The following is a 25,115-nucleotide window of genomic DNA, read 5'->3' on the forward strand; positions in this document are numbered from 1 at the left end:
GGGATTAAGGGTAATCCTGATCTAAAAATAACAACTGTCTTTGGATTTATAGAACAATGTAACCTAAACAACCTCCTTTGGAGGTTTATTTTCATTAATATTTACAAATTATCATTAACACCAAAACATTTACATCTTCATCAACATGACATACTAATATTTACAAATATATGCAGAAAAGTATTTAATTGCTAAGTGTGAAAATCGGAATGCATTACATATAATCCTGGTACAGTAATGAAAAGAATGGTGTTAGCTACTGTCATTACTTCAAGGAAAAGATCAGCTATATAAATGGAAAAACAGATCCCTGGCAAAGTGAGTTTGGCCTTTGGCAGGCCTGTATTTTTAATCACTTATAACTGGGTCATCAAGTCTGATAGGCAGTTTTTCAGTGTCAACCAAATATGATAATTCAAATGTTCTTTTCTGAGAGAAGGGATAAAAATTACTTGTGTTTGAGTTACCACCTCTGTTTTGTAGGTGCATATATGAATTTTTATACATAGCTTTATATAGAGAACTGTGATGCAGCACCAAAAGTGTCTTTTGAAAGTCAGCTTCAGCACTCTGATAGGCACTTTAGAATAAATGGCAAAATGGGACAATGAAAACATTAAAGCAAAATCCAGCCTAGATTTCTTCATGCTTCATTAACTTGTGGTAGATCTGGTTATGATTTAATTCTCTGAGCTGGTCATCCAACCTGTAACTATACCTCATTAATTTTCTCTAATTGCATAACTTGCCTAGGTCTATATATAGTTCACTGTTTTTTTCAAGAAGTGCTCATTTGGGGCAAAGGTTTCAATGACTGTAAAGGGGTAGGAAAGTTGTGCAGACAGATCCTCCCTTGTCCTGTGTACCTGCTTACCCTGGCAGCTGTTGTGCTGCTCTTGTTGGTGCTTGGTTTGCTCAGGGTTAGGGATCTATGACATAAAGTTGGGAGGGCAAGAAGTGTTGGAAGAGGCAGGGTTGTGAAGAAAAAAGCCAGAACCATGTGCTTTGGGACACCCCATTGCATGGTAGATGGAGAAGTGAGACACTTCTTGACCAGAGTAAAGGCAGAGCATAAGTGGATCCTGGGTGACCAGGTGCTAGTCCGGGGCTTTAGCAGAGCAGAAGTGCACCTTTCATCTACAGCTTCAGATTGAACCATTTTCTGCTGGAAAACAAATGAGGTGAAATTTCCCAAAGATTACAACCTTGGACACTCATCATGAATGTAGCTCGTTAATGGAGTATGGCTGGAGAAAACAGAGGAATTCGGATTTAATCCAAATGACAGGAATAAAGCAAAATCTATCCTGTGCCTTTATGAAATCATTTAGACACATGTGAAAGCCCACTGAGGAGAAGTGTAAATATCAGTGGGCATGTTCTGGCTACATGAGTCACATCCTTTGCAGATGCTTTGGCTGGTGGTCTGGCTGCATCTCCCTGACCCTAAATTAGCTTGTGCCCACAAAAGGGGATTGCAGGACGCCTCACCTCAGTGACTGCAGGGAGCAGTGAAGCTTGCAGCCACTTGTGCTCCAATTCAATTTCTATTCCTTCTTCCTGATCATGCCAAATGGAGTCTTGCTGCCAGACTCAGCCTCTAGCTTCAGTAGGGCTTCACTTTTCTGCTTTGCTGCAAAGCATTACTTGGCTCTTTGGCTGCGTGTCTTCCTGCACAGTGGGTTCCTGTGGAGGATTCATTCTTTAGCTGAATTTATATAAACCCTCTTTGTTGGTTGAATTCAGCATGCAGTACTTGTTCCATTCTTGTCACCTTTAGAAAATGATGTTTTTCCCCTGCAATTCCTCAGTTGATGTGAATGATGTTATCCCTGGGAGGCTCTGCTTTATAGCTGGCCAAGAACAAATAATTAGCAGTGGGCACAAGTACATTTCACTTCAGGCCTTGGATTGTTGCTGTTAGGCAGGTCTGTTGCTTTGTTCCTAAAGCAGTGATGCCACCTCATTGCAGGAGCTTTTTCTGGGATAAATTTGGGTGTTACGCAACAGTTCCTCTGAAAAAAGCCTGTTGCAAAATTCTTTAATCCATATTACAATTAAAAATAACTCCTGCAGGAGAGACACAGCTCTTGAATGTGTTCATCTTTTCTGATGCTTTTCTAAAAAATACAATTGATATTTTTTTCCCTTTCAGGTTATTGATAATGATAATTTTGTCACTGTGAGGAACTTCAAATTATGGAGAGTTTGGCAGGTGGCACATCTATGCTCAGCACTAACACCATTGTCCCTGCTCTGGAGGGAGAGCAAGACAGGAACTTGGAGAGGGAAGAAACAGAGCAGGAAATGTGCAGGTGTGACTGCAAACATGTGGAGAGCAACGCTGCCATCAGCACCCTCAGGGATGGAGCTGGGATGGACACGCTGCAAGAACAAATGGGTAAGACCTCGAAAAATGCATCCTGGTGCCTCTGCTCCTGACTTCTCCTTGTGCTTGAATTACTGTGTTTTTTAAATGGTGCACAAGCTGAGAACTCTCATGTATTTTTCACAGAATCACAGAACCCAGATGGGCTTCTTTTGGAATACAAAAAGCAGCTATGTTTCCTCTATAGAAATGCTGCATAAATTGGACTATTGAACAATCTACATTGAAATTCACTTGGGGCAGGCAAATGGATTATCTTTTAGTAAGATAAGAGGAGATGAAAATTATCAGAACCCAAGAGCCAGGGTACTGAAATATAAATTGTTTTTGTTATATCTGTAAGACTCAGAAGCTAAGTTTCTATTTTAGTATTTTTTTTAGTTCCTTTTTCATCAGAGGTGTAGTACTGCCTTTGTGCAAAAGAAAATCTACTTTGTGGAGTAAAATCATACAAGTCAGAAGGATCTTTTAGGTAGAGGAGTGGAGGGACATAGGAAGGTGGCAATGACCAGGCTCTTAGTTTACAGTAGGCTCAAGAGTGTTCTTAATGTGAAAATACTTCCAAAAATCATGGACAAAAAAACCTATTTCATTTTAGAGTATATGTCCTGCGACTTGCACAATATCTTTCTGTTCACAACTGCAACATTTCTGACATCAAAGACCAGGTAGCGTCCCAGGGCAGTAGAAAGTTGCTCTTTAGCTTTCCAAGAAGTATGCAAGACATTCTACCAAGTAGGAGTTAATATTAAGTTTTTGAAGCTAATTATAGCACTTTAAGAAGTTTAAGCATATTCAAACTGTAATTATAGTAATTCTTGCCCTTTCACTCCAATTTAACAGCAAACTATTATTTGAAATTAAACCGATGAGTAATTCAAATGCTTGCTGATAGCCTTTGCCTTTCCCTAAAAGTCACAGAAAATGATGTTAATGTCTTGATAACTACCTTTCAAGGAAAGTTAGTTTTTAATATCAAAATAATAGTGATAATAGTTCACAGATCAAAAACAAATGCTAATTTATTGTTCTTGTGAACTATTAAATGATTATAAAAATAATAACATGTTGTCAAAGTTTTGACACCTTCTGTTTGTAATTGTGACTAAAACCAGAAAAAGCAGAACTACAGGTAAGCCTGGTTCCAGAAGCTCTGGGGGACTTAAATTTAGAACATTTCCTAAACACAGTCAGCCTGCACAGTGTTGAGCTTATTATCAAATTTCTAGTTAACAACAAACATCATATAGTCCATATTAAGAAAATGGACTTTTAATAAATAAAACCCCAACCCCAAAGTTTCTGTCAAGTACCCAACCAAGACCCTACAAAACTAAAGTGTTTGGGGATTTCAATTTCTAGTTTGAGTATCTGCTAATAATAGGCCTTAAAGACAATGTTTTTAGTGCTTCCTTTCTTTGTGAGGTGGGAAAACTCTTTTTATGTATCCTTATTTATTTGCATGACTTTGTTCATTTAACATTCATAGATGCACTTGAGGGAAGATGCAAAAGATTTGGAAATTACCATGCCCTGTTATATTACAGGATTAATTTTAAAAGCAGAGCTTCATAGGATAATATCTTGGGATACATGAAAATTGCCTCAGAAATTTTCTAGAAGAAAATGAAAGATCTATTTCTCTTTTCTTCTTAGAAATATGAAGCCTTGTCTTCACTCCCTTGCCCAGGAAGCCTTGAGAGAATGATATGGTTGTTTTATTAGCACAAAAATATATCATTCCCCAAAGTAGAGGAAGAAATATAGGTTAAAAGAAAAAAAGCAGTTTGCTATTAATACAAAACATACCTTATTTGTGATATTTTCCTAAAACTTCAAATCACTTGATTTGACAGTACCCTTTCATAAGTGTTACGTACGCATATAACAGATGAACAGTTATTTTTCTCCATGTACTAATTGGTACAAGACACAGCAATTTATACCACTGAAGCATCAGTGGGAGCCATTTTTAATATAGGTGCAAAGGAAGAGAAAATTAGGTCTGACCCTTGCTCTCTCCCAAATGAGAATTCTGTTTCCTGAGAATCTTTCTTACCACCAATCCCCCATCTTGGAATTTCACATCAAGATGATGCAATAAAGATTTAATTTCCCCCTCTAGCCCAGGAGGAAAGAAATATTCTGCAGACTTTTTGTAGGGTTTGGGAATTATGTAGCAGGAAGGGGAGAAAATAGTTAATCTGTCTTAGAAATTATTTGATGCATCAAATGCTTTGAAAGCATGGGGTATTTTGCGGGGTTTTTTTTCAGGGTATTTTATATGACTTAGAAAAGGCACATAACCATTCCTTTCATTTATCATAATAGAGTGTTCTCCAAGTGAAAAATGCATGAATGTCAGTTCAAGGACCCTTCCCAGTCAGGCAGAGAATTTTCCAACTGGTAAGGCATTTTTTCTCCCATCCTATCTTTATATTATAATGATTTTCTCACAGAGACAACTCAACTATATCAACATTTGCAGCCACCACTCCTATAAGTTTTACAATGTATTTCATGGCAGCTGTGAAGTGACCAACTTATATATAAAGATTTGTTGAGACTATCTTACAAAAAGAGGAAGCAACTGATATAAAAAACCAGAAATAATTTATGTACTATATTGTACTGGTTACAAAAAAAAAGATAAGCAAATAACAAGTTCATAGCTTATTTTACAAATGTCTTTCAATCCTTCAAATGTCTTATCTTTTAAAGTTTATGGCCTTTCCAAGTATCTATTTGTATTGTTTAAATGCTGTATTTTCAGGGAAGTGTCAATTGAGTGCAGTCCCTCAGTAAGTGGGTTCAGTAGGCTTCACCTCTGGAGGGCTGATGGCAGGCACTGTGGATTGAGGGTCTTGGCACATTTCCCTTCTTGTGCCACCAAAACCAGCACTGAGCTGTTCCCTGCTCTCTGGCTTGACCTGACAAATCACATCAGTGCCAGGCAGTCTTCCCCAGGCATATGGTTGTTTCTACTCAAATTATTTGTGCTTTATGTACCTGCTTGTCTTGCTTTGTACAGGATTTGGGTTCTTTGTAACTTGAGTCGGGGCTCACAGAAGCAGATTGGAGATTATAATGGGGTTTTAGACAATATTTCATCTCTATAAGGCATTATTATAGGGTTTTTTGACAGAATTATCTGTATTTCTGTTATTTTAATTAAATGTAATAATTATTTCATTAACTTTTATAGAAAATTAGGTTGTGTGTCTACTATTATATATATTCTACTTCAGAACCAATTTGATTAAGTAAAATGAATGTATACATTTTTAAGTCAGTCTTCTCTTGTGCCAGTATTTTTTATGTTTTCAGGTAAAATGAAAAGGTCAGTAATTCTACTTTAGCAGTGATCTGAACAGCACTCAGAGACTCTATTGTGTGCTCTTTCTACTAAAAATTGACTATATGACCACAGCTTAAAGGGAGAGGCCTTGTAATTCAGTAACACAGGTTTATATTTCTGAGACACCCTTCTTGACCTTAAAGTAATGAGTAATTTATGCAAGTGATGGTAAAACTCCTGGAGACATGCATAGGAAGCCCTCTGAAAACAGAGCAAGATACAGCATATTAGACTAAAATATGAAAGCCATATATTTTACTGATTAAAATGTGAAACTCAGAGGAGGTGGAATATTTTAGTATGCATAACAGTTCCATATTGCTGGAAGTGTGACCTATTTACATACTTTGCAATTGGAATTCTTCCTGACTGGGTATTATTGGCTTATATGTGCCCATCTGGGTGTCTGAAAATTTATGATTTACTGTTATTGAGCTAAATTAACAAATTAATGTGAAATAAAAGCAGCTTTATCAAAGATCCTCTTTATGTGAGAGAAGCTGGCTGAGGCTGTAGTAAAAGCTTCTCATAAACAGATGCCAAGAGCTTGGGAATAGGTATCTAGCTGCTTTCAGATGTGCTGGGAAAATTATCTAAGTGAGCTTTTGGTTGTACCATTTAACCTGGTTGGTACTGTTCAACCAGCTTAGCTGGGAAACAGCTTTTATTTGATTTATAAAAGGCTTCTGAAGCAGAGGGGGTGACATATCAGATAGCTATGAATTTAAGATTAGCATGATGGATTGTAACATGCAGAACTATTTGTTGTTCAAGTTTGCTTTTTTTTTTTGTGATGGCAGTATCTGTTTGCTTTGATTTCTGATATGCATGGAATATTTGGAAATCTGAGCATGTTTGCAATGCCCAGACCTGTCTAAATTGACAAATTACCAATCTTCTTGCTTTTATCTTTTTTTTTTCCTTCTCCATCCATAAATATCAGTTGTCTCTTAAAATTGTTTCATGCTAGGCTCCTATGTCTACAGAAATGTAAACAAAAATGTAAAAGAAACATGCAATAGATCAGTGTACTGTGTGCCTGTCTCTGAAGCTGAAAAAATATATCTTAATGTGTATTCTAAGATTTTGAGGCTTTTTTTGGTTCTCCAAAGCTGATTCACAAAGCTTGTAGTACTGAAAATGGATATCCTCCTCCAGATATCTCCTTGAAGTTAACAATGGTCAAAAGAAAGAGTGGATGTCCTGATCCCAGGCTCCAAAGACAGCTCAGAGGGCACCTCCGACTTCTGGAAAATGACAGCAAGGAGGTGATGACTGTCTTCAGTGTAAGTCAATTGCTTGGAAATTGTTTGATTTATTCAGATAATACCCCCTGTGCCACTGAAATAATCTTCCAGGTATTTGGGTCCTATTTCCAGCTACATGCTGCGTGCTTGAATTTGAGTGACCAGTCTCCTGTGTACCAGAAACATTTAGGGGCTTTAGAAATATTGAATTATTGAAAAAGACTGGAACATCAAATTTATATAAAAGAAATAAACAAACCCACCTTAATAAGTAATTGAATGAGTTTATTTTAAAAAAATTTCTGCTTTCATTTACATCAAGGGAAAACAATGGAGCTTTGATTTATTTTAATTTGCCCTTGTATTGACTCATCACTTTAGCTTCCAGACACCTGGAGTTATTTTGCATGCTGATTTCCTGGGAAGCTCACTGCTAAGCCAAAGAGGAAGTCTGAAAGAGAATAGCCTAAGCATTGGACTTCCTAGGGCTAAATGGCCATGACTTTAAATAGCATACAACTGTTGGCCAAATTTTATTACTCCTTATTTTTTTTTGTGCATGGGAAACCTGTCCTCTACAACCAATGAGGTTTACTTTCAAAAAAAGTTAGTCTCCTCCTTCCTCTTGAAAAAAAAGAAAGATACCATTTAACCTCTGGTGTGTCTGGTGTGTCTTTTTTTTTGGTCTGTGCCAAGGGTTTCGGCCTCCTTCACTAGCAAACCAAACTACTGAAATCTTAATTAGTTGTGGTTTTTGACTAATACAGACACATGTTTCTATAACATTTTCTTTTCAAGTGTTGTGACCACCCTACCACCAGGCTGCTGACTTTGCAGCTGTGCAAGCAGTCTGTACTTCTGCTTCTCTGCTCTGGATTGTGTTTAGAGGGAGAGGGAGGAAGGGAGATGGGATTGGGAGGCAAAGGAAAAGAGCAAACAAATGGACTAGATTAGAAACAGACTGGAAAAGGCTTTGAAGGAAACAAGATTGATAATGTTAAGTTTCGTTAGAATGTTTTGATATTCAGCAGTGCATGAAGCCCCTGAGGCTGACATACTTTGGCATGTGTTGGCAATTTATTAATAGATTTCAGGCTCTCATTAATATGTAATCTGGTGTAGAAAGGTGCATGTAGAAGATCAAAGCAGTGATGAGACATGCCTGATGAAGTCTAGGTTGGACTTTTATATTTCAATGTGTTCAGATTGTGTGAAATGAAAATATGGATGTTAAACAGAATTAATTCAGAGATTTTTAAAATTGTGCTGTAACAGTCATAAAATCAGTGAATCAGCTCCATTTTACTCAGATTATAGAAAAGGTTTGAGGGACAATTTCTTCCCTGCTGCCTTGAGTTAGAATCAATTTCTTGATTGGTCCTTCAATTTTTTTCAGCTGTATTTCAATTTTAACATGATGGGAGTAAGGGTACAGTAGCATCATATGTGTTAGCTTTAAGTTTGATTTATTCTCTGAGATAGTGATGCAGACACTTGTCTTATAAATTACACAGTTCTCTGTATTTCCCTGAAAGGCAATGGCCAGCATCTTTGGGGAGCCCTGTTTTTAAGCTACAAACTGGAGTGCAACCAGACTCTATAATACCCCCCTCTGTCCAGAATCCAGCAAAATGTGTCTTTCTTTCACTTATTTGAAGGTTTATGTAGTTGTTCCTTTCAGCATTTCTGGAATAACTTAAAATCCATCATCACCACTTACAATGATCATTGCTTATCTTTGTCAAAAGTGTAATTTAATGCTATTCTAGCAATCTGAACCAGTACTAAGGAGGATAAAAATATCTTACTGCATCTTTAAAAAAAGAAAAATTATACTTTAGTGTATTTGTTTTAAGCAAGCAAGAGTCAGATTAAAATTTGGCTCCCTGTATGTTGTAGGTGTAAAGAACAAATAATATCTCTTACAGATAAAATTCTGAATTATTATTTTTGTATCCTAAGTGTTACCTAGCGAGAAATTGTGCTTAAATCTGGTGTAATTGTAATTAAAGTATTTGTTTCGATTTTTAGGAGCTTTCTGCCAGACTCCTGTCTATTCACAGTGATCAAGATTTAATAGTGGTGACATTTAAAACTTTTGAAGAAATATGGAAGTTTCTAACCTACCACTCACTGGGTAAAGTTGTTTCACCGTACAATAGTTCAGTATATTAATTTGTATTCTATTTTACACCATTTTTGGGAATTTGTTGAACACAACTTTGTGATTTATACATTGTGCATTAAGTAATAATGGAGTAGTCTCTAACTCTCTGAAAGTTTGTATTTTTGTGTAGTACTCTAAAATGGCAGATAAAACAAATTGGGTTTTCTTTTTCCTAGGTTTTATAGATCATTGCATGGAGAATTTGTTCCTAGACCAGTCTTTCTGGCTATATTCCCAAGAGGAGGAAGATACAGGCATTGAAGTCTGTATAAATGAAAAATCATTAAATTTGATGTACAGAAGTCTGCTCATACAGGAAGGTAAGAAAGACTGTACATGCTAAGGCTAGGTTCAGGGAAGCATCTTTATTTAAAATCCCCAAATCAGACATTAAGACCTATTCAAATACTTAATGGAGTTGAAGTTTAAATTTACTCACTCCAAATGCACATTGTAAAGAGAAAAGAAAGGAGCAAACACAGATTAGGTTCAGTGAGATCATGAAGGGATTGAAGAAATTCATGTGCAGCTGGTGCATAAATGGATACAAAAGGATTAGGGAGTGATGTACATTCCAACTTGCTTGATATTATTGTAGGCTCTGGAGGATGTGCAGGAGAAGGATTATAAACAGTTACCAGTGCTTCTCCTAAACAGCATCACCTGCTGGTACTGCCAGACACAGGATGTCAGGATAGGTGGTGATTTGTTTCTGCAATAGGAATATGCAGAATTGCAGCAGAGGGCTCTGTGCTTATTAAGACACAATCTCTAATTTTTTTTTTCCCTATGGAAAGACACACTAGACAGAAATGTATGAATATCTGACAATCAGCAAGAAAATTCTTGACAAAGATCAGATTTTCAATTTCTAAATGAATATTACTGATGATCTTGAAGCCAGTTTTAGGGCTTATATGACACTCAAACGTTACATAAAATGACATCTGCTCAACTGCTTTTATTTCAGGATCTTTTTTTGTTTTATATCCTGATAATACAATAAGAAAGATGATGGTTACAGACAATGAAACAACTTCTTTTGAGACTGGGGCTTTTACTGCAGATGTGACAGGTGGATCTGTGGATAGTGACATGCCCATGTGGTCTAATGCTTCCCTGGAGCCTTTGGAGCCTTTCCATCAGTAGGTACCTGACTCTACCTACCTATTCCATATACATCTGCATGTCTGCTCAGGGATGCCTCTACCTGGGGCAGGGAAAAATAGCAAGACTTTCTCAGTTTGGTTTGTTTTCCTGAAGTAGCAGTACTTTTACCACTAATAGTAGCAGTACTTTTACTACTAATATTAGTGAAACCATAAATGTGTCTGAAGTGTATGGGCAGTGCTGAAATTGAAAGCTAATTGTGGGAGGGACATATCACTTTTCATATGTATTTTAAATATGACTGTCACAACATTAAGTGAAGTGTTCTATACACACTAACTTCAATTTCTTTTTCTGCTTTCAGGTGGTTTCTTAAAGGGTATTCTAATCCCATAGATTTTTCATATAAAAATGAATCTAAATCAATCAAAAAAGTTGGTAAGAAACTTCATTCAAACATCAACATTAGAATAACACCAAATTTACTCTATGCTTTTGCTAGAACAGACTAAAAAGTTCAATGGACTTTTTGTCCATTGTATTAGAGTGGGGACACAGCTTTCAAAATTAGTTTGCAGTAAAATTAGTGAGACTATAAATTTGTCTAAGATTAAACTCTAAAGAGTCAAACTCTAAAGTCTTGTCTTTCCCCCTTTTCCTCCCAAATACTACACAAGGTAGTACAGAGTGACTGAGTTGAGGATGCTTCAGCAAATGCACCAGTGTAATTGTGGATCTTTGATATGTGTGCTGCTTTTTCTCATACTGCCAGAGAAATAAAACTTATACAGATGGTTTGAGGTTAGAGAGCAAATATGACTTATTTTCTTCCATGATTTCAGTTTCAATACTGTACTGACTGGTAAACACCCACATTTATCCCATAGGGATTATTTTAATTGGTTCAAAATTGGTTCAAGTGCTTTACTCTGGCCCAAGTTCAGAGCCCTTTATAAGAGGGAAAGTAAGGACTGAAAACATTTCTTTTTGCTCCATTATGAATTATGTTAGAATTATGAGAATATTTTAGGCTTTGCTTTCTAATGGGAAATGAGGATTTTTATGCTACTTACAGATCTATTTATCAAACCAATGAGGTTTGGATGCTTTAAATCTTGTCACAGCAGATATTCAACTCACAGGTTCCAGGAATGTTTTTTGTTAAATATATTCTGCTGAGTTGCTATTCTATGAAGTGTATTTCTATTGTTAAATGACTTTATCTGCAAATATTATTTATCTCCTTATTACACAGCAATGGGATCCTGTCTAGCTGTGATGAATTATGAAAGTATTGTGTCAGAAGAGCTGAGTTTCCAGGAAGGGGACAAAATTGAGATCCTTGGCTACTTCATTGAATGCATGGAGTGGTTTCTTGGAAGACATGTGTTTACTGGCCAAATAGGTTTTATAAAGACAGGTCACGTTAAACTGGACTTATCTAAAAATAAGTGAGTAATACATATTTATCTCTCAAACAAAAATAACCTAGTCTCAGTTTTGAAATGCTGAACATTAAATTCAGGGTGTGGTTTTGGGGTTTTTGTTGTTTTTTGGGGTTTTTTTGATGTGTGTGTTTTGGGCTTTGTGTTTCTGGATTTTTTGGGGGGTTTGCTTTTGGGATTTTTTTGTTGTTTTAATGTGAATTGTCATAGCATATATCAGTCAAAACTGCAAAGGAATTGGAATATCAAGTCTGCTTAAATCTTGCAAAATACTATCAGTCTGTAGCTGAGTTTCTTCCTGGAAAAAGAGGTTGGACTTATATTGGTTCAGTTTCTATTCTTTGGCTCACAAATCCAAGCAGCTTTACTCTCTTTCTGGTCTCTCGAGATCTATATTAAAGCACCCAAGTTCTGGTTTTTTTGGGGTTTTTTTTTTTAGTACCCTCAGTTATATGCCTTAACTTGTTTCTAATGGGACCTTTGTAAACAGTTGCTAATAATGCAGACTGAAACCTCTAAAAAGGGTGTATTTCATCATGCATTGGCACCATGTAAATAGGCAGCTCTTATTAATATGCCTGAACTGTTTGCATGCTGAAACAAGGAGTTCTTAAATGCTGCTTGCAGGTTCATTTCATATATAACTTAAAGCCTATATTAGAAAATCAATACCATGAAGTCCCTCAAGACTCATGCTTCTAATAAATACTCTCATAAAATGCTATCCAATGACACTGACACAAAGCTTACTCTGCTATGGCAGGAACTGTTAGTTGTTAGCATGGTTACTATCAGTTTATATGCATCTTTTATACATTGACTGAAACTAATTTTGAACACAGCACAACCAATAATGTAAAGATTGTATTAGTTTCTCTAAGTTCACATGTGACTGGTGCAGTGAGCTCCTTAAGCCAAATCTGCTTTCAGGCACCTTCAAAGTTACTCCTTTCTTTGCTAGACCACAAGATCTGGATTTTCTTGAAGCAGAAGAGCTATCTTTTTTTTCAAAAGAAAAAGATTTGGAAGAAGTAGTACATTTGTTGAAACAAACCTCCATCACAGATGTTTGCTCTGTGTACAGAATAGGTAAGTATGAGTTTTACTCCTTTTTACTGCACAAGATACATGTGTAGTTCCTATACCCCTGTTATAAAATTATTTTTCAATGACATTCCAGCATTTACATCTATTTTGTAATATCTTGGTAATCAATTGGATCTTTGATATAGCATGTAAAAATTCTTTATATCATCTTTGCTATTCTTCAGCTGTTTCAAGGCTTTTCCCAGCAGAGGATTTGTAAATCTTTTGGTTTTTTTTCTTTTTTCCCGAGTGAATTTAAACAACAGGCTTTTAAAAACTCTCTTACTGTGCTGCACAGATCTCCAAGCTTTTACATGACTGAATTACAAATTATAACTTCACATGGCTGCATTGTATAAAGCAGTATATTCACCCAAACACTGCTGGCTTTTTGTCTTGGGAAAGGAAGCACAGACTAATAATTATTGACAGCTTATGCAAACACACACCTCTTCATGCTTGATTTAATTTTCAAAGGTATAGAAAAGTGGCAAAATCATAGTCATAGTAACATAATCTCTGATACAGCTGTTATTTCTCTGTGCTGTGCATAGGCAATTGGGGTAACTGGGGTTTCACCTTCACAGACTTACTGTGAGGCAGGGTGATGTAATGATGCCTTGAGAAGGCCAACCTAGAACAGAGACTAAATGGAGCTAAAAAATAAAGTACATGTCTATTAGGAGGCCTCAGCAGATCCACCTTGGGCAGCACAAGAGCCCAGCCAAGGTTACACCCCAGGTGAACCCAAAATAGTCACAAAATGGAGAACCAGTCACAGGTTCTCACACTTTTATAAGTTTTAGTCCACTAGCATATTGGAGTTAATTGTCCAATTAAAGCTCCAGCCCATGAAGTCCCATCCTTCTTGTTTTTCTCTCTTCAGTCCACCACTGTTTATGGTCTTGGGCCTGAGATCTGGATGGGTTGTCCTTGGCCCCCAGCTAGAGAAGGAATTGTTTTGTCTCACTACTCTCTGAAGAGAGCTTACTATCCCCTAATACGAAGCCCAGACCCACACACTAAAGCAGTACAGAATCTGAAAAATATAAAAGCTAAAACCTGAGGCATCAGTAACAGTCTTGCTGAACTGAGGAGAGGCACTGGTTTTTCATTCCACCACAGGCTGTTGGTGATGCATATGCTTGCCCAATATCTAAGGAAGTTTTATCTCCATTAATGCCAACCTGAGAGACAGAACTGTAGGCTCCAGGTTGAAAGGAGCTGCAGTGTAGGTTGGAGTCAGGCACGTTGGTTTAATTCTGCAAATCAGCAGGGTGTGTGTGTGAGTGTGAACAATAACTAGGGTGTGCCAGACCTGCCCTGGCAATGTGCAAAATGCCTGCATGTCTCCCCTCCTGTGCCCTAATGAAAAGCCTGGAAACAAAAGCTCAAACCTCTAAGGTACTAAAGCATGTCATGGGCTTAATGGACCTACTGCTATGTTGCTGTTGCACATTTTTCACTACATCTCCTCCCTAATCTTTGTAAGTACCACCTCCTTTTGCATCTTCCCAAGCTCATAGTACCATCTTTACCACTTTTCTCTTAAACAGCTCAATTGATTCTCATAACTCATCCAGAGCAATAATATTCAATATTCACTTGATATTTTGTTTTGTGATCTGACTAAATGGATTTTCAATTCTTCCAACAACATCAATTTACTGAGAAGTATTTACTTATGTGCACTTCCCTGATTAAATATTTAGAGTATTAAGTTACAACTACTGTAAACATCTGTGGCTTTCATCCACCAAAGTCAGAAAAGCATTTATAAAAAGAACTTCCAGAAGTAAACAGTCAGTGAGAGGTCATTCTCAAAGGCTAGTAAAGTAGATTTCCACCAGCTTAAATAGAGCTTAAATAGGTCTGTGAGCCTCTGATTTTGTAAATATCCTTCATACCCACAGTACCACTTCTATTGCATCAAGTGTAAAAAAGACAGTGATAATATTCCTGAAATGCAGCATGACTACTTAAATGCCTTGAGAAATATCTGCTACTCAAAATAGTAATTCTTAAATGCTCTACAGCTGTGCTATGTTTAAATGTAAACCTAGATCTATAGTTATAATGTCTACAGAATTAACGTATTTTTTTTTTAAATAAGAGTGATTTTTTTCACCCACCTGCTATTGGAATGGCTACAAAAGTCTGACACTTATCTACAAAAACACCCTAAATAACTTCCCTTCCCACCTCTCTCCCCATTACCCTGGGAGTGACACTAAAAATATTAAGGGCTCCTTGCTACCTCATTTTATGAGCAGGTTGTGGAGAATGGTCCTATCTTTGCTGCCCACCTGTATTTTAATGCAGCAGAAATGCCTCCCTCCTGCAGGATAGGTTGGCTTTTATTCTGACTGTGGTGTGCTCCCCACCTTACTGAGCAGAGGTAACAACTTGATGATAGCCATGCACAAGCAGTGAATTGTGTCAGCAGGAAGGTAAGCCCCTGTTAGCTTTGGGTCAGATTTAGAACATTTATTTTCTCCTAAATTTCCAGGATATACCAAATTCTTCTGACTTAAAGAATTATCAACTAAATATAGCCTTATTTTAGGAGATTTGAAACTGAAAAATGACCAAGATACTATAGCTAAGATGATTTTTTTTCTTTCTTACAGATGAATTAGAAGAACCTGAATTTCAGAAAGCTCATGAATGTGGTAATACTTCATACATATACAATTTTTACATAAAATTAATGAGACTTCTGATATTTTTGGTGTCTTTGCCAGCTATTCTCCTTCTGATGTCTCTTCACATGTTAATTTCCTTGTATCATTGTTTGCTTTGAGATTTTGCTTTAACCCCTTCTGACTAGGTTTTCTGTAACACATTGTGGGTTTTCACTGATAGCAAATGTCTTTCTTGGGGCTTGCTATCCAGCTGTAAATTCTATGACTGACTTTCCCTGATGTGACACACATTCATCATCTCAGCCCCTCCATATTGTTTATCAAGGCAAAATACTGCTTATGGGGCACCTGGAAACTGCTGAGTTTGAATTCCAGCAGATTTTTTGTTAGAAAACTTCGTCCCAGAAATAGATTTCCCAAAGGAGATATTTTGTTGAGAATGCAGAATTATTTCCCTTTGGCATTTTGTTGCTAAGCTGTCACTATCATTACTCATATTGTAAAACATTTTCCTAAACAACAATTTTTATATTTGTGATTCTGCTGCAGTTTCGGAAATGAGATTCTAAGGGAATTGAGCTCTAAATCTGTGACTTCAACAAGCTCCTGTTGGATCTGCAGCTGTAAATTTAAGAACTGACTATGACTGTGTACTCCATCCCTAATCCCTGCCCTATTAACTGCCTGGAAAACAGTGGGAGGACTAAGAATTGATGGCATATCTGCCTTTATTATATTTGTAGGTATTCAATGATGTTGTCACTCAGAGAACTTAGATCGATGGCCACATCAGTTGCCACAAATTGGTAATTTTGTGAAAGATAATCTGTGCCAGCAGAGAATCAGGGCTGATATTTGATAGATAGAAGAAATCCTATTACACAAGACACAGGCCTGGCTGCCAGGACCGGGCAGGAGAACAGAACCTTTGCAGGCACCCCCAAGCAGAGTGAGACTTGACCAGCTCAAATAGCACAGTCTACTCCCTGCCTTGGCTGACCTGCCCCCTGAGCATGCTGTCAGGACACAACCTTACTCTACATGAATGGTTTCCCATTTCCCCCACACCTTAAGGTCCCCTGACCCTGGGCCCCTTATCCAGTCTCCACTTCAGACCTTGGATCTTCCTAGATTTCCTTCTGCTTACCAGCTAGTCTGAATTGTATTTCTTGGGCAGGTCTCTTGCTCACACACACATGGAAAGAACAGAGAATATACACTGACTGTATTTTTGAGTATACACAGACAAAAGGCAGTTTGAATTAATGCTGAGTTGGATTAGTGTTGGATCAGCCCCAGGGCCTGGCTAGACAAGTGTACTGATCACTAACCTGCTAACATGTGGCACATTGTGTTTATTCCCACTCCTCCAGTCTCCCACACTTCTCCATCCTCCTTGCTATCTTTTTACACCTTTGGCTTTTCTCCTAGACATTCTGTTAAGAAATCATGGTATGTTTACATAATGTTTTTGTAACAGCATCTTCACTGACAAATGTTTTAGTTGGTCTATCAAAGGCCTTTGTGTGCATGCATACAAGAAGTTGTGATCTGTAATTTATTTTTAAATTTCAGAAATTGCATGCTCACCTTCTAGCCCAGGATCCACTAGCAAGAATGGCAAGATAGAAGAATTGCTGAAGAACTTCAAGAATTTGGAGGCCACTCAAGCTGAAGAGCCAGCTGCTGAAGGGAAGGAATCTGCTGGCTCTTCAAAGACTGAAATAATTCCTCTACCTGAAGGGCCTTGCTTCCACATATGTCAAGAAGATTCTCAAGCATCTGACACCTTTGAGCCATTGTTACTCTTCTTAAATAGGAAAGAGTATGAGAGCAGCTTCAAAAGCCTGTATAATTTCTCTTATTCATTTACAAATAGCATGTTTTATGGATTTTCAGAAGAAGAAGAACTGATTAATTTTTTACAATTAGCAAGGGAAGCAGCAAAGAAAGCAGGTCTGTCCTGGGCACTAGCAAGGCTATGCTTTCTCTTAGGCAGGCTCAGTGTCAAAAAGCTGAAGTTTTCCCAAGCTCGTGTGTATTTTGAGGAAGCACTGAGAGCAGTAGCTGGAGAGTTTAGTGATTTGTACTTTGTGATTGCTCTTTATACAAATCTAACAGTCATCTACTTGACACAGAAGAACAAAGAAAAGTGTACTCATATTTTTGACAAGGCTGCATCTCTTCTCATGGGAATTCCCAACTACATTTGTAGTGCTGACCTGGAATCAGATATACTGAAGTATGCTCTGAAGAGGACAATTTTGAGCCAGAATAAACATGCAGAGGCAAGGGCATGCTTTCTGCTGGCAAAACATTACAGTGCACGCAAACAACACCAAGAGGCACTGCCATTCTTGGAAAGGTTTCAGCTGTTGCTCAATGACCTGGGTTTACAAAACAGTTTATCCAACAACTGTTACTTCAAACTGGCGGAGTCCTACCATGACAAGTGTTTGCCACACATTGTATTAAGTTGCATAAAGGTTACCTCTCCCCAGAGCTCCAGTACCTTAATGGATTCCCTGAAAAGGATTGATTTAGTCATCAAAAATGCTCCCAAACTATATGGCCTGAGAAAACTCAGACAAATATTCCCATCCCAAATTGCACCTTACCTCATACAAGCACTTTCTTCTGTCTTTACTAATGAGGAGGAAGGATTGTGCAGCACTATCTATCTCAGCTTAGCAAAGCTGTATAGCCACCACAAACAGTATGGAAAAGCCATTGCTTACATAATGAAAGCACTGGACTCTGCTTCTGCTAAGCCAGAGGAAACTATCAACTATTTGGTTTCACTTGCTTGGCTATACATTCTTTACAAGCAGTATGATGTGGCTTTGGCCATTTTAAATGCTGTTGTAGGCTCTGCATGGAGCAGTCCTCAGCAGCTTGGCATTGCTTACAACATGCTTGCCATTGCTTTGAAGAGGACAAACAACACAAAAGAAGCTGCTGAGAGCTACTACAAAGCGCTGCGTCTCTCAGAAGAGACTGAGGTGACCCATAACCAAGCCATAGCCCTGGCCAATTTTGGGGCCCTCTGCCTGCATGCAGCAGCCAGCAAGCTGGCAGAACATTATTTTATCAGGGCAGTTAAGCTGTTCTCCAAGCTTCCAATTATGGACTGTGGTCAAGATTTTATCCAAGTGCTCCTTCAGCTGGGACGTTATTATGTTGGTGGAACTGACAGAGAGAAAGGAAGGTTTTACTATGAATGGGCTTTTTTAGTTGCAATGGAGACAAGTCATCTGGAGAGTAAGTATGTCTCTTACAAGTCACAAGATGTACTCTGTTTGGGAATGTTATACATATATGTTACATCTGTATTTAGAAGGTTCATCTATTATTTTGTCATTTTTCTTGCCATAATTGAGTCAGCTAATGCAGGTAAGGTGACTCTATTACTATTTTCTTTTGGAAATGAAGGTTGAAGTAACCTCTAGCATTTGTGAACTTTGGGGGTGAATTAAATGGCAGTGGGGTGATTCTAGAAATCATTAGATTTCTATATCTTTCATCATCTGTGCAGTAATTTGTGAAACAGTGAAAATGAATAATTTTAAAATTAATTAACTTTCATTTTAAAACAGAGATTCATGTTTGTATTTCCAATCTATTCTCCTAGGTCAGCTGCAAGCAATTAAACTGCTGTGTCATTTCTACAGTACAGTTGCTCCCAATGAGACTCAGTGTGTCATCTACAATGAATATCAACTATCTTTAGCCAGAAAGATGTCCAACAAAGTTCTGGAGGGACAAATTTTGGAAACTATTAGTCAGCTCTATTTGTCTTTAGGAACAGAAAGGTAAGACATGCTGAATGACTTTTCTTTCATTCTGATTTTAACTTTTTCATCCTGCAAAGGATCTTAATTTTTCTGCAAAAGCTGAATGTGACTGATTTTTTTTTTTCCTCTCTCTGCTTTAGTAATACACTTTATCAGAATTGAAAAGTCCAGTGCTAATGGAGAATTTTCTTGTTTCTTTTTAAGTAACTGTAATCTCTCAAGGGAGACAAGATGTTCTGAAGGGATTAGTACTACTCCAAAAACCAATTTATTTTTAAAATCTATGTAAATACATTTTAAACCTATTATATGTTATGCAGCTCTTGATGATTGCTATATCAGGTGATTTGTTTTCAAGGATTTTTGCAAGACTTTTTTTTTTAAGGCACCAAAAGACATATTCCAAACAGGTCAGGCATTAAATTGCCTCTATGTAAATGTTTCTCTTTGAGGAAGGGCTTTTTTCAAAACTTACATAAGTACAAAGCCAAAGTGGAAACCTGCACAGTTTTGCTCTTCTGCAATTTCTATACTGCTCTTATTTTCCAAATACCAATTTTTTTCTCCAATCTATTGAAATAACAAACTGCACAAGTTAAATTATAGTAGCAAGTGCTGAGGAAACTTAGCTTTCTCTAAGAATATTTAGAGTGTTTTTTAAGGCTGCTTTGTCTGATTTTTTTTTTTCTTGCTGTATTTCAAGGAGTTACTTTTGATTCAGATATTTTCAAGCTTGCCTCAGTAAGAATGCAAAAGAATTCTCAGTCATGGAAAGAGAACAGATACCTATTTCAACTTTAAGTGCCTTTAGTCTGAGCATCCAAAGTGCTTAGTAGATCACACAATTTATTTTACTTTGTTAGGGCTTTTTAATGATATAGTTGGTGACCATCCTTTGGAGAGACTGAAGATAAAGGAGTTGGTTAAGATTTAAAGCTGCCTGGAATTTGCAGGACTTCACTGGAGTCTTCTCCACTTCTAGCTGGAGAAGCTGCTGCTTTGTGTGCTTCTAGTCAATGGAGCTCTCTGGCTCCCAGATGTTGACTGTGTAACATGTTAGCATGCCACCAGATAATAGCACAAACTCAATATTGTGTTAGACCCCACTATCCCAGTATTCCTTGTGTTAGCTGCCCTGAGTAACAACGAAACTCAGCTCTTCCAACACCACAGCTGTGCAGCTCATGCTCCATTTTAATACGTTTGTGTCTTGTGCTCAGAAGAAAATGCATTGGGTCAAGGTGAAGGGAGTCTAGCACAAGATGGAGAAAGATTTAAGATTTCTGGGGTTTCTGTGTCTGGTATAAAGCACCACAACATCAATAAATCTGGTAATTTAAGTGCTTCTAGAACTGATCATGACATGTCCCATTCTCCTCTGCCCTACCACTCTCCTCCCAGTTTCTTGTTTTTTTTCAACAATTGCTGATTAGTCTCAATTGCACTTAAGTCAGATGTATAGATGATTAAAAACATATAGATGTGATTTCTTTGACATTTCTAGTCAAAATCTATCAATAATAGAAGAGTTAAAGCTTTTCTACTTCTCATAAGTTTGAGGTAGAGCAAGGACACATATAAACCATCTTGAAATTATATAACAGGGAAAATGTATGAATAACATAATATAATAATGTATATAATATACCATTATATATATAACATAATTACATAATATATAACAATATAATAAAAATTTAACAGGAAATGTAGATGGAACAGAAGAGGAAAAAGAGTTCTTTAGTTACTAGTGTAATATAGCTGAGAAATTATAATTTTGCCCTAAATAGGGGAAACAGAATGTCTTACAGCAACATTGCTTGCTATGAAGAAAACTATTTGCAATTCTGAAGAACCCTTTTGTGATTAGCACTTTTACCTGTTTCAGGGCCTACAGGTCAGCTCTGGAATATACCAAAAGAAGCCTTGGAATATTTATAGATCTCCAGAAAAAAGAGAAGGAAGCATATGCTTGGCTCCGGGCAGGAAAGATCTATTATGTTCTGAGGCAGAATGAGCTTGTGGATCTGTATATTCAGGTACGTTGTCAACAGGCATGCACATGGTATCAGTGTTGTGCAGGTGGCATGGTAAGAGTAAGTAATCAGATATAAAAGTTCCATACATTTGGCCAATGGATGTTCTGATCATTTAATGCCACCACTCATGTAAGGCTCAGCAGGGGAAGGGAAAGTCTCAGCATTTTCCTCTGCTAATCCATTTTAATCTGTTGCTTGATTCTGGAAGGATTTTGGGCAGTGACATTTCTTAGGTCCTGTTAATTCTGTGGGTTCCTTCAACATCATTTACCAGCTCTACAGCACCACAGCAATTATATGACACAGGCATGCTACCTGCTGGTGGGTAACAGAGAACAATCACCTCAGCATGCTGGCTTGTGGGCCAGATTCCCAGGAAAACAGAGCAGCTTCTTTAGGAAGCATTTCCACAGCATCAGAATTTTTCCTGCAGTGGCCATGCCTAGTATGACACAGGGCCAGCTGGAGCTGCTGTTGTCTTTTCACGTGTGAGAGCAGAGGCATGTGTGCCGCACACCTCTGTGCTCAAGTAGAAAGAAGGATTTGTATTAACTGACTGCAATTTGAGAACTAAAGACAAAGCCACAGCAGGATCCTTAACCTTGCCCTATGTAAAAGGCACATTTTTCATTGTTATTTTCTCTGTCAATAACTGAGGATCCTGGTATTCTTGCTTTGCACGCTGTCTGTCATTATATCCTTTTTGCTAACAAGACATGTGTTTATCTATGAGAACAGAGTAGTGGACCTGCATTTATTTACAGAAATCAGTTCACAGGCTTTTAAATCTGCAGTTAGCAATATCTTACTTGCATTTTGAATTTATTTCTATGATATGTTTGATCTAATTCAAATTTACTATGTGGCAGCTATCAAATACACTGCTGTTTTTAGAATGTCATGTGCTGACAAAGATAGCAGGATACTATTGCCAGAAAATGTAACCAGGTTTTTGTTTCTTCTTTTGCACCTGCTATTGGCTAGTTCAAAGACAGGGTACAAAAAAGGGGCATGTTCACATCAAATATAGCCTTTCTCATCACTATAATAGGAGAGAAAATAAAAATATATTTTTAAAATTGCTAATACTTATGATTTTTTGTAACCATGGAGTAAACAAGATTTAATTTCTTTCTTTCCTTCCCCATTCCTTTTTTACTTTTCAGGTTGCTCAGGATGCTGCTCTTTGCACAGGAGATCCAAATTTAGGAATGGAATTGTTTGAAGCTGCTGGAGACATATTTTTCAATGGTACTTGGGAAAAGGAGAAAGCAGTGACTTTCTACAGGGTTTGTGCAGTTTTTCTGCTGCATTGATAGTTATGTACCTCCCACCATAGCAGGTATTCTATAAATGCTGAACCAAAAGCTGAACCTCTCAGCAAACTGTTCCAGTGAGTACTTACCATGCTGTTAGCAGATATCACCTGTTTCAAATGCACTTCTGGTTGCAAGAGCTGTTCTAAGCAAAGAGCAACATGAAACCAGAAATTACTTGATTTAATATAAATGAGAGCTGTCAGTGCACATCTTGGGGTTCAGCCATTCCTAAGCTGCTGTTGTGTGTTTCAGGACAGGGCTCTTCCACTTGCTGTTCAGACTGGCAACAAAACCACTGAACTCAGGTTATGCAATAAATTGGTGGAATTGCTAACGAATCTGAAGGCTTATGAGGAAAGTCTGGAATATGCAAGAGTAGCTCTTGTCCTCAGTGTAAAATTAGGTAAGAACAATTTCCATTGTAGCTGAGTATGAGTGATACCTCTAAAAATATAACAGAACTCTAAATTTAAATTTTTCTTCCCTTGCATTCAGTAATTTCTTGCCAGGATTTCATAACACTACTATAATTACTATTTTTTTCTTCTATTCAAAACTGAGCAATTTATTTTTTACTCTTCTAACTTAGGATCAAATGGAAAACCTGTGGTAGAGCACAGAATCAAACCTGGAATTTTAGGTCCAAACTGAGTGTGCTTCTAAGAGCTAAGATACAATACTCATGAAGAAAATAGTCCTAAGAGGCTTTTGAGAGTACTTTCAGATTTGCCCCAGGCTCTGATTGTGAACTAACATAAGATGGAAAAATCAAAAATTATAGGTCTTGTTTCAAAATGACTGTTCTTCAAATTTGGTAGTTGTTCAACTGATTAAGAAGTCATTTTTATCAGTCTGAAAATAATCTTTTTGTTGTAAAATATATATTGGAATGGTCAATGGAGTCTTTATTCCCATTAACTTTCTTTCATAATAATTCATTTTCTTTCTAAGTATGCACATTGTGTGTGTGTGTATATATATATATATATATATATACACACATATTATAGTATATACAGGAGACATGAATGTAGTTATTTCTTAAAATCCCAGACACTGTTAATCTTAAAGGAGGAAATTCAGAAATTCCATAGGTTTTTTTCTTGAAGGGCAGGTTTTGACCATGCATCTCTTAAGCAAATGTGGGTTTTTTTCAATAAAAGTTCAGCTAATTCAATAAAGAATTTTTTAAAAGTAGCATAGATTTGAGTAGTCTGTCTCTTTGTTTATATCCTGACTCCTCTGTTATCTCCTTAGGAAATCAGCTAAATGAAAGAATAGCTTACCATCGCCTGGCAACCATCCATCACCATTTGGGTCACTGTGAACTGGCTGAACACTTCTATTTAAAGGCCTTGTCTCTCTGTTCCTCTCCTCTGGAGTTTGAGGAGGAAACACTCTATTATGTCAAGGTGTACTCAATCTTAGGAGATATTATATTCTATGACCTTAAGGTAAGAAATTTTAATAACTTGTGTAGCAAATTTTTATAATGAGTAATATTTAATAGAATCAGATTTTGCCATTTTCTGATTTTGTGTTTTTCAAGTGGGAAAACCTCAAAACCTCAAAATCCATATTATTTTTGTTAGATACTTACAAAGCTGAGCTCTGCAGTCCTCTTGCACTGGCTGTACTATCTTTGAGCCTCTTATTTCAGGACCCCTTTGATGCAGCTGGCTATTACCACTTGGCACTCGCTGCTGCCATGGACCTGGGCAATAAAAAAGCTCAACTGAAGATTTACACCAGGCTTGCTGTGATCTACCATAACTTCCTCGTGGATAGGGAAATGTCTCTCTTCTTCTACCAAAAGGCAAGAACCTTCGCAACAGAGCTGAATGTCAGGAGAATAAATTTAGCTCCTGATCAGTGTTACAAGAGTTCATAGGAATTTTTGGAAAATGTAGCCTAACTACTGCAGAAGTACCTAAGGAAACACTGCACTGGCTTTGTAGGAGGATGCAGGCTGCATTCAATGACTCATTATCAGTGTGCTGAAAGGTGGAGCTCCTCATCCCAGACTAAATTACCAGTTTATATGACAGTGAATTACATTTCATTGCCTTTGAGATACACAGTCTTGTACTTGTTAAGGATCAGTCTGTGAACTAAAACCAAAACCCAACAGTCTCTTTTTTTTTAAACTACAATTTTCTTTGCTATATCTTTCTGCCTTGATGGATATTGGAAAATGATTAATGCATAAATGCAATGAAAAATATTTAATAAAGTGTTACAGCAGAAAAACCACTCAATATGAATTGTGGCTTCCTTTGCCTGACTTAGCTTTATTACATTTTTTGACATCAAGTAAATGCATCTGCACAAGCATGTTAGATGGGCTTGAGAATTGGTTTGACCCAATTCCCCAGACACCACTCCTCATTTTCTGTCAAATTCATCTACTGCAGTACTTATGGGAACTATCTTTATCTTCTAATTCAAGAAAACTTACATACATATTGTACTAAGAACTAACCAGTTCGTAGAACTGAAGGCTCTCGTAATGTGAG

The 25,115-nt window shown here is 37.2% G+C and overlaps 1 protein-coding gene across 2 annotated transcripts; it reads left to right on the forward strand.

The window, feature by feature from the left end:
- Positions 1–1,963: 1,963 nt before the first annotated feature.
- Positions 1,964–24,833, forward strand: SH3TC1 (SH3 domain and tetratricopeptide repeats 1). Of its 2 annotated transcripts, none has more exons than XM_077176601.1 (16): positions 1,964–2,401; positions 6,906–7,033; positions 9,026–9,131; positions 9,338–9,481; positions 10,132–10,306; positions 10,636–10,709; positions 11,527–11,722; positions 12,678–12,805; positions 15,433–15,474; positions 17,023–18,708; positions 19,079–19,259; positions 21,130–21,280; positions 22,447–22,569; positions 22,852–23,002; positions 23,857–24,053; positions 24,260–24,833. In XM_077176601.1, exons 1-16 carry the CDS (start codon positions 2,200–2,202, stop codon positions 24,488–24,490), a joined length of 3,915 nt encoding a protein of 1,304 aa, XP_077032716.1. In that variant the 5' UTR covers positions 1,964–2,199; the 3' UTR covers positions 24,491–24,833. The 2 variants fall into 2 exon arrangements, with proteins under 2 accessions (XP_077032716.1, XP_077032717.1); XM_077176602.1 differs by lacking the exon at positions 1,964–2,401 and adding an exon at positions 4,722–4,795.
- Positions 24,834–25,115: the final 282 nt, after the last annotated feature.

This window comes from Agelaius phoeniceus, chromosome 4 (assembly GCF_051311805.1).
Source record: "Agelaius phoeniceus isolate bAgePho1 chromosome 4, bAgePho1.hap1, whole genome shotgun sequence".
Classification (NCBI taxonomy): Eukaryota; Metazoa; Chordata; class Aves; order Passeriformes; family Icteridae; genus Agelaius; species Agelaius phoeniceus.